The 12,786-nt window shown below is 49.2% G+C and overlaps 1 protein-coding gene across 1 annotated transcript in view; it reads left to right on the top strand.

Moving 5' to 3' along the window:
- Positions 1-649: 649 nt before the first annotated feature.
- UCK2 (uridine-cytidine kinase 2) overlaps positions 650-12,786 on the top strand; it is a 74,369-nt gene continuing 62,232 nt past the window's right edge. The window contains exon 1 of the mRNA XM_004751443.3: positions 650-1,055. Within this exon, the coding sequence (XP_004751500.1) occupies positions 957-1,055 (99 nt within the window). The 5' untranslated portion in view covers positions 650-956. The remainder of the gene's footprint in view (positions 1,056-12,786) is intronic.

Raw genomic sequence — 12,786 nt, 5'->3', positions numbered from 1 at the left:
CCTTTGTCATCAAGTCACTAATGGCCCATCTCTGAAAAACCAGTTCACTTAAGGGTATTAATGGGTCAAAATGGCATTAATTACTATTTCACTGTTTCCATAAATCCTAATTCCACAGGAACCTCAGTCTTTGTGACTTCAAACTATGGTTTGAAAGGGCCTTGCTTTTTGGAGGGAGCGCGCCCTTCAGATACCCCCCACCCCCCAATACCCTTCTCTAGGGACAAGGACTCTAGGGAGTCGCCTACTAAGGAGGATGGTGTTTCCAAGAGAGGAAATATTTAAAGCCAGAGTCTGACATATTTTGGCAGACGGGCGGGGGAAAATTTTTCATTTGGGGAAAACACAAGTTTTTAGCCTGAATAATGGGCAAATGACCTTAACTCTTTGCTTCGTCTTAACCTTCCATGCTTGTTCGAATTTTGCTTCCCAAACCTGGGGCGTTGGCATTCCGCCCTCCTAGCTCTGTGGCCCCTTTGAAAGAGGGGGGGTAGCGCACCCAATTAAAGCGCCGAGCGCGTGTTTCTCCGCCCTCGGTCGGCCGGAGGTCCCCGGGGAAAGGGTTAACCCGGCGGGGGGCGGAGGGGGAGGGGAGGGAGGGCCGGGCTCACACCTCTCCGGGAGACCTCGGGCGGCGGCGGGGCCCGGGAGGGGCGGAGGCTGGGGCCGGACGCCTCGCCGCCTCCGCCTCGGCGAATAGCAGCGCGCTGCCCGCCCGGATTGGAGCAGCGGCATCACGCTGACCTCCGCCTGGGCTGTAAACCGAGCCGGCCGCTGCGGGCAGAGGCAGGCTGTCGGCGCCTCCGGGAAAGGCAGCCCCACGGCCGAGCTCCGGGCGGCTCACAGGCAGCCGGGCAGCGCCCAGCGGCGGCCGCGGGGAGCGGGGGAGCCCGACGCGGGCGCGGGCGGGGAGCGTGCGTCGGTCGGCAGCAGCGGGAGGAGGGGCGGCGCCAGCCATGGCCGGGGACAGCGAGCAGACCCTGCAGAACCACCAGCAGCCCAACGGCGGCGAGCCCTTCCTGATCGGCGTCAGCGGGGGCACGGCCAGCGGCAAGGTACGGCGGGGTCGCGGCGCCGCGCTGCGGGGCCCGGGCGGCGGAGCCTGTGGCGCGGCCGCGGGCCGTGTCAGTTGCTGCAGCCACCGCGTGGCCCGCGCGCCTCCGCTCCTGGCCGCGCTCCAGCGCCCAGTCTTCCCCGCGCCGACTGCGGGCCGGGCTGGGCCGGCGGCCGGGGGTTCCGGTCCTCGGGGGGCCCGGGGAGGGGGCTGCCGCCGACCCCCGGTCGCGGGGCTGGCGCGCTCCCGCTCGCTCTTCTTCTCCGCTGCGGTAACTCGTGGCCCGGCTCCTATGGGGGCACCGGCCGGGAAGGCGAGTGCTTACTCGGCGGGTCGGACGGTGGGGGAGAGGGCTTGAGACACTGTCGCCGGCGAGCCCCCGGTGCGCCCCCCACCCCCAGCCCCGCCGGGAGGTCCCGGGGACCCGGGGCGGGGCGAGCCGGGGAGCCGGACCCGGCGGGCTGCGAGAACGCGCGAGGCGGCGTCCCGGGGCCGGGAGCCGGTCGTGGGCTGCGGATTGCAGGGCTTTCTGGGGAAAATCCCGAGCGCCGGCTAGGTGCGGTGCCATCGACGGAAGGCTCCTCGCCGGGGCTTCTGGTGTTCCACGGTTCTGAGAGGAAGCGTGGCCGGCTTCAATGAGAAAGTTGCACCGGCTCCGGGCCCCTCGGTGTCCGGGGCTTGCGCGTCTTGGGTCCACGGAAAGGGGTCATCCTCTGGGTGTCCCACTCCCCTACGTGCCTTTCTTTGTTTTATCGGCCAGGCAAGGAGAAACTAGGGAAATGGCTTTTTAGCTTTCCCGGGGCTTTTTCTGCAGGTGAAGGGTGGAGTCCTCCCAGATGTTTCTTTCTCTGCTCCCCTGATGCCCCTGAGATGTGGGTGCTTGTTTCCCGGGGCGTTTGGCGACCTCGGGGTGCGGCGGGAGCGCGGGCTCCCTCCACCAGCCGAGCCTGCGGGCCGGGGCTGTGCGCGCCGCGTCTGGCGACGTGGGATGCTGCCTCCCAGGGCCCGGGAGAGCAGAGCAGGAAGGCTGCTTGGCGCCATGCGGAGCGAGCCACGAGGTTCTCGCGCCCGAGCCGACTCCTCCAGCCCCTCCTCCATTTTGGCTTCGCATTTCCCCCTCCAGGTCTGGACTCCCTTGGCGCGTGGGGCCCGGACCCGGCCGCTGGCGCTCGGAAACTTCTTTATTGATCAACTTAATCTCCTGTCTCTAGCTCCCGGGGCTGGGAATCTGGCAGCGTTAGGCCCCCAAAGCTGATGTGGCATTTGCGCCAGGCTGAATGCATTTTTTTTTTTTTCAAATAGTACGTAAAAGCAAAACCCACGATGCCCAGCCCTTTGAGGAAGCTTTCCGTGTTCTTTTAGGACTACCTTCCCTCCCCTTTCCATAGCACATGCCTGTTGTATGGGACCTTTTTGTTTTTCATGGCTGTCCCAGCTCTCCGAGCATGAAGTCTGACGCATAGTTGGTCCCAAATACTTACCTGAGGTCCGTCCTCCTGGGGGCAGGAAGACTTAAATTGGCAGATGACCGTGGCATATAGAAACAGTGTCCTTGGCAGTCATCTAAATGGTAAAGTCATTATAGAGGAGGAAGCTGAGACCCTAAAGGGGGGAATCAGTCCATTCTCCTAGCTTTTGTGGCCCTCAGTCATTTCCTGGTCTCAGTTGATACTCAGTGTTAAGTCCTAAGTGTTACTTCTGTAATGTGTCAAGTGGGAGCTGGTAGTGAGCCATGATGGGAGTAGTAACTGCTGTCCCTGGGATTCTCATCAAGGGGGAAGATGATAGAAACTCTCAAGAAACTCTCTCTTCAAAACCAGATTTTTGTATTTCCTCCAGAAGGATAGGTCTAGAGAGAGCAAGAAGTCAGCTGGAAGAGAAAAAAAGCAAACAGGGTAAAGCATGTTGTATACTTTGGGCACCGATATATACTATGTCATTGTCTAAGACTAACCAGTTTTTGTTGTTGTTGTTGTTGTTATTGTAAAAGAAGTCCAAAGGAGCATTGGACTTCTGGAATTCCATATTATAGTTCATTTGCTGCAATTTTATCTTGGTTCTCTTATTCCAGGCCTTAATGCCTTTCCTGCAAGGAATTAAAAAATTACAAGTTTTTTTTTCCCTTTTAGAGGATTATCAGCATCAACAGGCTGGACCTCCTTTGGAAGTCTGAGCATAGTAGGGCAAGAGGATCTGGAAGCCAGATTCATCCTCTGTTCCCTGGGTTTTTATTATGCGCTTGTTTAAAGAATTTGGAGGAAGCCAGAGGATCCAAGAACATCATCAAAACTGACAATTTTAGAGCTAGAAGGAACCTCAGAGTCCCAAAAGTTAGTCCAACGCTTAGTCTCATCACTTCCAGATGAGGCAAATAATGTATTCAGGTCATATTTTAGGGTTCTAGGCTGGTGCCCTCTGCTGCCTGCTGTTGCTTTGTTAGGGAAGACTTAACTAAGGAAAAGTAAGACTAAGGTGCTAGGGGGCAGGGAGGGACACACGTTTACAACCTTCACCTTGGAAACGGGCTGCTTGGAAATGACCGTGGAATGGTTTCAGAAGTGCTTGATTCAAAGGGAAATGGAAATGCAGATTGCTTTGTACCCTGGGCCCAGCCCTATAGATCTGGAGCCCCCTCCCCCATCCTTCCTTTATAAGAAAAAAACAGCCCCCAGTTCAGTTTCTCTTGAGGGCTCTAATTTATGTTAATGTTGAGGCTGCCCTAAGTTCAAGCATTGTCTCTCAGACTAAATTATTTTGGTTGTACAAGGTGAAAATAGTGATTGCGGCTCCGTAGATCACATTTTCCAGTTTGTTTGATAAGTGAGCATGCGTAGAACTTGAGACAAGCTTCACCAGGCTGACCTGGCAAGTCATTGTTAAAAACTCGTCTGAAAATTGTAGTGGGTTGAGAAAGTTGCTCTGATCTGTGTTAAAAACCAGGTTCTCACCTTTCCCCTAAAGGATAGGTGTGGAGAGAGCAGAAAGTCACATTAGAAGAGGGGAAAAAGTAGTGTAAACTTCTCTACCTGCCTGTATGGCTTTGACAGCGGGGGCCATTCCCTCTTCTTGCTGTGACTTCTTCCTTGGCTGATTAAAATAGCTTCTCCATCTGCTTCTTCACACTGCCATGAGAGTGGGCTTCCTTGGCTCTAGTTCTGGCTGTGTCACTGTCTTGTCTGGAAACCTTGGGCCACTCTCCATCGCCCAGACAGCAGGTCAAACATTTCAGCACAGCGGACATGCCCTTGACCCCCCAATGTGGTCGCAGATTGTTTAGTGAACATTTCCCCTTCCCCTTGTCACCGCTCCCCCCCCCCCCCATACACACAAACACATCTGTAGAGCTGCTTTCACTTACACTTTTGCTCTGGGTCTTGTCCAGAATGACCTATCATCCTTTTAAGCCTTCACTTCTGCACATACGTCCTCCAGGGAACTCTGTACTCATTTCCTTAGTCAGAATTAACTTGGTGTCTCTCATGCTTCCTATAGTTTCACCACATTTTGCCTTGTAATGTGGTTGCGTAGTAGTGTAGGTTGCCTGCTGACTCCTTCCCCCGACCCCAAAAGAAGTTCTGTAAGAGCATCTCCCATATTCGTTATCTGTGCCTTCTGCCCATTTCGGTGTTTGATAATAGCATTGGTGTTTGGCGTTTGTTGGGCTGAGTTAGGCAGACCAAAATTTGTAATGACTCTTTTATTCTTTCATTCACTAAACTATTTGAACTAGGATTTGAAGCCACAGTGGAAACCCTGTTTAACTCTGTTATTCATGTTGCAATGACCCAAATATTAAGAGCTCCCAAACCCTAATACAGTGGTATTGCTTATTCAGAGCCTAGTAGTTATCTAATATGTACTAAGTAGGTACTTGATAAATGAATGTCATTGTGCAGAATACTGTATTAAGTGGGTTTTTTTTTTTAAGATTTTATTTATTTGAGAGAGAAAGAGGGAGCATGGAGTGGGGGGAGCCCGATGTCACGTGGGGCTCAATCCCAGGACCCCGGGATCATCTGAGCTGAAGGCAGTTGCTTAGCTGACTGAGCCACCCAGGCGTCCTCTGTGAAGTGCTTTTGAGGAGAACTTGGGATATGAAGATACCTGAGAGAATGGCTCGTGGTATTTACAGTTAAAACTTGCTTAAACCACTTTCACCATCAAGCCAGTTTATTTATTTATTTATTTTAAAAAGATTTCTCCCTCTTTCTCTCTCTCTTTTTTTTTTCGGAAGTAATTTCTGTACCCAAGGTTGGGCTCGAACCTGTAACCCTGAGATCGCGAGTTGCTTGCTCTGCTGACTGAGCCAGCCAGGTGTCCCCAGGCCAGTTCATCTTAAAAGCATTGGATTATCTCTTATTTGAGGCCAGGCAGGTGTGTTCCCCATTCAAGGAAAATGGTGGAAGATGAGGTTAGGAGAAATTTTTTAAAAGATTTTATTTATTTATTTGACAGAGACCACAAGTAGGCAGAGAGAGAGAGAGAGAGAGAAGCAGGTTCCTGCTGAGCAGAGAGCCTGATGCGGGACTCGATCCCAGGACCCTGAGATCATGACCTGAGCCGAAGGCAGCGGCTTAACCCACTGAGCCACCCAGGCGCACAAGGTTAGGACTGTTTTTGACTTGCCTGATGTCATGGGCTGGTAAGTGATACGACTTGGATTGGAAGCCAGAGTTTTCCGAAATCTGTGCTGTTCTGAGCTGTCTCCACAAGCAGCAGCCAGTCCTCTGAGGTATTTTGGGGGAGGTTGGTCTGAGTGTGTATGAGTAATACAGACCAAGAGGGGAAAACTGCAGTCCCCCGGAGGTGTGGGCTGTCACCTTGGCTCGGCTTGGCTGTGACTCAGCATCTACTTTTGGAGCACTCTGGAATGTGCTGTGGGCCTGCCTCTCACTGGCTCCATCACCCTGTTCCTGAGACCTCAGCAGCCATCCCCATCTGGCCAGCCTGTTTGTTCCACACCCTTCTTCTGTGAGGTACTCCCAGAACCAAGGGACTGGTTTGGTTCTGCTCTTTTATTCGGAGCTGGTGCTGTGTGTTTTCTGTCACCCCAAACCGTGGCCATGATGCGACCTGGCCCTGAAGACCTCCTGCCCCTCTCCCCTTGCTCCCCCTGTTGCAGCCAGATTGGCTGCCTGGTGCGCCTGGCTTTCCCCCTGCCCCAGGAATTTACCGGCTCTGCAGGAAATTGTCCTGTTTGGTGGGCCAGCACCTAGTACCGTGCCTGGCAGAGGGAAGAAGAGACAGCAGGTCCCGAGGAGTCAAGTGTGTTCCTCTTCTACTGCTTGTCTTCCCCCAGCTGTGCCTGCGTCAGCTGCCTTCTCTTTCATTCCTTGCCTAGCAGGTCTTTGAAGTGTGGCTTCGGATGCTTGCTCTCTGTGGTCACCCGACTCCAGCTCTGTGGCCTTTGCCGAGATCTTCTGCCTGGATGTCCTCATTTCCTTTGTTGAGTCTTGCTTTTATGAAGTTCTGGGCTGGGGACAGATTGTGGGGGGAGTTTCACTGTTGAGGGCCTGACTCTTCTTGCCAGTGGGCTCTGAGATGGTGCTGTTGGACTGTTCTGGATCTGGGAGGTCTTTCAGATGTGTGTCTCAATGTTTGAAACCAGTGAGAAAGCTTGGAGGGTATACTCTAGGTCTGTGCACGCATGCTTGCTTTCTTGTCCATCAGACCATTTTTATCATTAAGCCAACTTACTGAAGCATGCGATCATCTCTATATCATCCTAAGTCATGTATACATATATATGAATTATATAAGTATAATCTCTCTAAAACAAAAATTGGAATTACAAAATGGAGAAAAATGAAATAAACACTGAAAATGGTGGTTTCTGAGGTGCTGGGTGGCTCAGTCATTGACTGTCTGCCTTTGGCTCAGATCATGATCCTGGGGTCCCGGGATCAAGTCCTGCATCGGGCTTCCTGCTCTGCTCAGGAAGCCTGCTTCTCCCTCTCCCACTCCTCCTGCTTGTGTTCCCTCTCTCACTGTCTCTCTCAAATGAATAAATAAAATCTTAAAAAAAAATGGTGGTTTCTTTAATGGTATAAAACCTTTTGATTTTTTTTAAAAAGATTTAAAAAAAAATTATTTGACAGAGAGATACAGAGCACAAGTAGACAGAGTGACAGGCAGGAGAGGGAGAAGCAGGCTCCCCACTGAGTAGGGAGCCGGATGTGGGGCTTGATCCAGAACCCTGGGATCATGACCTAAGCCGAAGGCAGCAGCTCAAGAAGGCAGCAGCTCAACCGACTGAGCCACCCAGGCATCCCAACCTTTTGATTGTTATTAAAATGTTTTTTATCTGTGACTGAAGAGTGATTTATTTTTAAAAATCTTGTTTCATACATGGTGATTCAGGGAACTTGGAAGATCTTCGTGATATTAGTCTTGGTGACTACAAGGCTGAAGGTTTAGTTCTATGTTTAGTCCTTTTGGTCCAGATTTAAAGATCATCACCTTTGAAAAAGTCATCTCCTTAAAAGATCCAGGAACAAGAAACTCCCCAGTTTGCAGTGTTTACCAAATCACAATAGTCCCACCCCCCAAAACCATCTAGAAAATTTTGTCATCTATCAGCTGTTTTTGCAAATCAAGGTACTCCCTTTAACGGTTTTTTAACTCGGGGATTCAAACTCTACGGGAGGTCCTTATTTTATAAGTTTTTACAAGTTTCTGTTTACAAATTTTGTAGGTGCACACATAAGTTTTGGCAACAGAATTGCTTAACAGTGGAAACATCTTCAAATCTCTAACATAATTTAATAAATGTATTAACATTTAACATTTATAAATGTATAACATACATTTAATAAATGTATTTGTTTTCTTTTACTCCAGTGTAAAGCCAGAATGTAAAAACTTTATTTACTTGTTTTCTTTTAAGATTTTATTTATTTATTAGAGAGAGAGAGAGCAGGAGCAGGCAAAAAGGCAGAGGGAGAGGGAGAAGCCCTGTTGCAGGGTTCATTCCCAGCACCCTGGGATAATGACCAGAGCCAAAGGCAGATGCCTCATTGACTGAGCCACGCAGGCACCAGTCAGAACATTATTTTTGAAAGAGAAGTACTTCTAGATGAACAAATAACTGCAAAGTTTACATGAAAATAGAAAGGGAAAGATAGGAGTTTCTACCTTGCTTTTTTTTTTTTTTTTTTGGACACAGGGAGAGAGCACAAGCAGGGAGAGTGGGAGAGGGGGAAGCAGGCTCTCTGCTTCCTGATGCAGGAAGCCTGATGCAGGGCTCCATCCCAGGATCCTGGGATCATGATCTGAGCCAAAGGCAGACACTTAACGGACAAAGCCACCCAGATTCCCTAAAGAGAGGAGTATCTAAAAGACAAAAGGTGTGGGGCGCCTGGGTGGCTCAGTGGGTTAAGCCGCTGCCTTCGGCTCAGGTCATGATCTCAGAGTCCTGGGATCGAGTCCCGCATCGAGCAGAGAGCCTGCTTCCCTCTCTCTCTCTCTCTGGCTGCCTCTCTGTCTACTTGTGATTTCTCTCTGTCAAATTAATAAATAAAATCTTTAAAAAAAAAAAAAAAAAAAAGACAAAAGGTGTTAACAGTTGTCAGATGTTGACAAAAAAATACTAATCCGTGTTTAGGTCACATGCAGGCAGAAGTGAAGTGAACAGGAAAGTGCACACAGAGAAAGCCAAAGTGTTTACAGTCCTAAAATTACCATCAGTAGACTACTTAACATAATAACTGGAAAAGTCTGAAGAATCATAGAAAGCGTTGGGGCGCCTGGGTGGCTCAGTTGTTAAGCGTCTGCCTTCGGCTCAGGTCATGATCCTAGAGTCCTGGGATTGAGTCCTGCAGCAGGCTCCCAGCCTGGAGGGAAGCCTGCTCCTCCCTCTCCCATTACCCCTGCTACTGTTCCCTCTCTCAGTGTCTCTCTCTGTCAAATAAATAAATAAAATCTTAAAAAAAAAAAAAAAGAATCCTAGAAAGCATTAAACCTTCCGACCTCTCCTAAGCAGTAATTTGATTAGAAATGGGGGCATTGGTTCTAAAGTGGCTCACAGGTGCTTTGAGAAATTTTGAATGATGATGGGAGAAAGTGATAATTCCAAAAAAATCGGTTTGCTCTGTTATCTGGCTATTAAAAATGGCCTTTCCATAGTACAAGGAAAAAGCAGTTATTTCCGTAGGGTTACAAGCTGTGAAACTGCAGGAAAAGTATCAGGAGTGTCTCTGAACCTCTTACACTTCCTACAGTGACCTCGACTCCCCTGCATAGTAACCTTGAGTATCCTGTGGAGCAGGTGGCCCGCAGGTTTATTCCTGCCTGGTGTGGTCCCCATCTCATGTTTGTGGTAGTCCTTTTTACAGGAGTAGTGATACAAGGTTCCGCCACATGCCCTTTGTGTGAATTGTGGAAACATTGGAGGACTTTGGAAGGGTTTTATGTGTGCAGGTGAAGTAGGGTAGTGCTTCTTTATTGTTTGGATCAGTCCCTAAGTGTGCTCTCTTGTCTGAAATTTTGGCCTTTTCCCCTTAGCTGAAGGGCCATTCTGTCATATCCCAACACACATCCACTGTCAGCCTGTCCAGGGAAGCCCCAAGTCTTGCAGAATGTCTCTAGCATGACTTCCATCCCTGTGGTGTAGGGGAGCTCTGTCTCTGCAGAGCTCTGTCCCGTGCAGGTTGGTAAGTCTCAGGCTGTAGAGATTGTGGTAGAAGAGGAGGATCCTAGGAGTCCTGACCTGGAGTGGCTCTCTGTTCTTCAAGCCTGTTTGCATCTCAATAGCTAAAAGAAGTTCTGGGCAATCCTTTATCTCATCTCGTACTTTTTGCCTGAAGTGTTTTTCACCCTGATTAAAGAGTTGCAAAGGATCTATTTCTGATATGTTGTAAATATGGATACTCTGAAATAATGGTTGTTTTAATCTTCTAAGTGTATCTAGTGGGCTCTGCATACTGTAATAATTTGGCCTGTTGTTGTCCATTAAAAAATACATGAAAAGGCTCTTATTTGAGCCAGAAAGCTTCGTTTTTTCTCTACGAAATCACACTTTCAATTCCACTTTACCCACAAAATATTAGCTTACTCTCATCTATTTTTATGCTTGAAAATCTTCTGTTGATCATTCTATCATCCTTACGCAACAAAAATGCATGTGTACGTTGGAATGATGTATTTCCTGTTCTAAGTCTCTTCAGTGTTAATTTCTTTCAGATTATATTACTGTCGTTACTGCCATAAGCTAATCAGAACAGGTAGACAAACATTTTGATGAATTCTTAGACACAAAAGGTAGACATTGGTTGGAAAACAACTTGATGAGATAGAAGAAACTCTCCCACCCAGTACAACTCATGTGTACTTGTGGGTCATTATGACTTAATGCTAGAGTAAGGTTTGTCTCTTGTAGAGATAGAAGCTTCCAGAAGCCATGCTGACATAAGTGGATGGGAATGGAAGGGCTTTTGTTATGTCAAGGTCACTCAGTTTGTACCTTTCAAAATACATGTCAGAACCCAGGATCTGGATCCCTACCTCCTGTGATGTTGTCAAAAGCAGGAAGCTGGAGACCTCCAGATTTGTAAAAGGATTTTGTTACATCATTAGCCATTCACTTTTTAGTATCAGCACTTGTATTTCACGTTGCCCCTTCGTCTGGCCACCGATGTAGGGAACACGGCTTCTGGCCTGGCTTTGTCATTATCCACTAGCTGTCTGTTAATACGCATCTCCAGGAGAGGCTCCTGTCATCCCTTAACATTTCTCAGGTCTGTAGCGCGCCTCACGTGTTCTCTGATTGTTTTCTCACCGTTGGTCACACACCAAGTACTTCTTCCATCCGTACCTGCATAACGCACTTGGGATCTGTGATCTTGTGGTGGGGCCCGGAAAGGCTGTCTCCCTGCCCGGTGCCAGCATCCACTTCAACTGGGTATTAACTGGGTTTCTGGTAGATCCTGGGACCTTAGATCTCCCTCTCATAAACGTTGCTGTCTTCCTAGCATCCTTCCCTTTACCTACCTGCCTTTTCGTTACCTGGGTAACCCCTGCTCATCTTTCTGTATGTGTTCTCGCGTGGTCTCTCTTGGGAAGTCCTCCCGGGCACGTTTAGATGTCCCTCTTCTGTGTGGCTGAAGCATCCCAGTAGACCTCAGTCATAGGATTTCAGTCCGCCTGGCTTGCCGAGTCGGCGTCAGAGACTTCGTTTTTCCCTCACTGTTGCCTGAGGCCTGCACACGGGCCAAAGAGCCTAGGTAGGTCCTCAGTAAATATTTGTTGAGTAGCCAAATATTAAGGGCCCCTTTCTCAGACTCCTTGCCATTTGCTCTTGGGATCTCAACCGGAATCTCAGTATGGCCAGTATTTAACTCTGACCTTACCCTCCCGTGTGTTCAACCTGCAGCCTTCCCAGCCCGGCTGCCAGAGCTTCATCCTTCTGGTTACGCAGACCTAAATCTTGGGAGTCATTCTTGACTCTCTCTTCCAGTGGTTTCCATTCCATGAAGAGGGCTTGCTGGTTCTCCTATCACAGCACGTCCCCAGTCTGCCCCTGTTCGCTGTCACTGCTTCCCCCTGGTCCAAGCCATCAACAGCTCAGAGTTGGGTCATTGCCGGCTCGCACGTCTGCCTCTGTCCTTGTACGTTCTGCTGTCCTCACAGCAGCCGGAGTGATCCTGTTCAAGTCAAGGTTGGAGATTAATTGCTCTGCTCTGCTTAAAACCCTGCAGTAGTTTTCCTGTTTTTACTCCCAACAGAGAAGCTAGAGTCCTTGCAGAGTTCCACAGGGTCCTCAGGACGGCTTTGCACGGGCTGTTCCTTCTGCCGGGATAGCCCTTCCCTCAGATACCAGCATGGTTGAGTCTCTCATCTCCTCATGGTCACATTATGTAAAATTGAGGGGGTCCTGGGTAGCTCAGGTAGTGGAACGTCTGCCTCTCGGTCGTGGGATCGAGGCTCATGTGGGGCTCTGTGTTCAGCATAGCCTCTGAGAGTCTCCCTTTGCCTCCTGCTTGTGCACTCTCTCTTTCTTTCTCTCAACTAAGTAAATAAATAAAATCTTAAAAAAAATAAAATCACACACATTAGGCACTCAATTACTTGTTGAATAAATGGTTAAGAATGCATTCCTCCTTTGCTTAGTTATCTCTCCTAATACTGGTTTTCATTGTTCAAACCTGCTTGCTTTGGCGGTTGCCGGGAGATGTGGATAGTTGTCCCTTGGCTGTTCCTGTTTGTACCTCTTGAAGTCCCTTTACGTGGGTAGGATTCCTGGCACATTGCTAGTCTCAGAGCTCAGTGTCGGCTTAGGTTCCTGTTTAATGGTGCATTTGTAAAAATATGAAATCAGCTGGAGGGTAACTTACATCTTACCAAATTCTTATTACGGATGTCACATTAGATGCTTGTTAATATGAACCGGATCTTTACTTTAACTCAAGAAATGCTGTAAAAATACTTACTTATTTGAGAGACAAACAGCATGAGTTGGAAGGAGAGGAGGGTGCAGTCTCCCCACTGAGCAGGAAGCCTGATGTGGGGCTCGATCCCAGGACCCCGGGATCATGCCCTGAGCCGAAGGCAGACGCTTAACTGACTGAGCCACCCAGGCACATCTAGAGGAGTTGATCTTTTAAGCCAAAATGATTATCTTCCCTATGTTAGGGGACGACAGAGCCATCATCTCTGGAGAAAAGCTATCTCTACTGGGGGCAGCTCGCCTTCGTGTGACGACCAGGCCTTCTGTAGCTGGGGTTGGAGCTGGGAAG

Source organism: Mustela putorius, unplaced genomic scaffold (genome assembly GCF_011764305.1).
Source record: "Mustela putorius furo isolate JIRA1106 unplaced genomic scaffold, ASM1176430v1.1 tig00000508_pilon_pilon_pilon, whole genome shotgun sequence".
NCBI lineage: Eukaryota > Metazoa > Chordata > Mammalia > Carnivora > Mustelidae > Mustela > Mustela putorius.
Note: the sequence above shows the minus strand (reverse complement) of the source record. Positions and strands in the feature narration are given on the sequence as shown.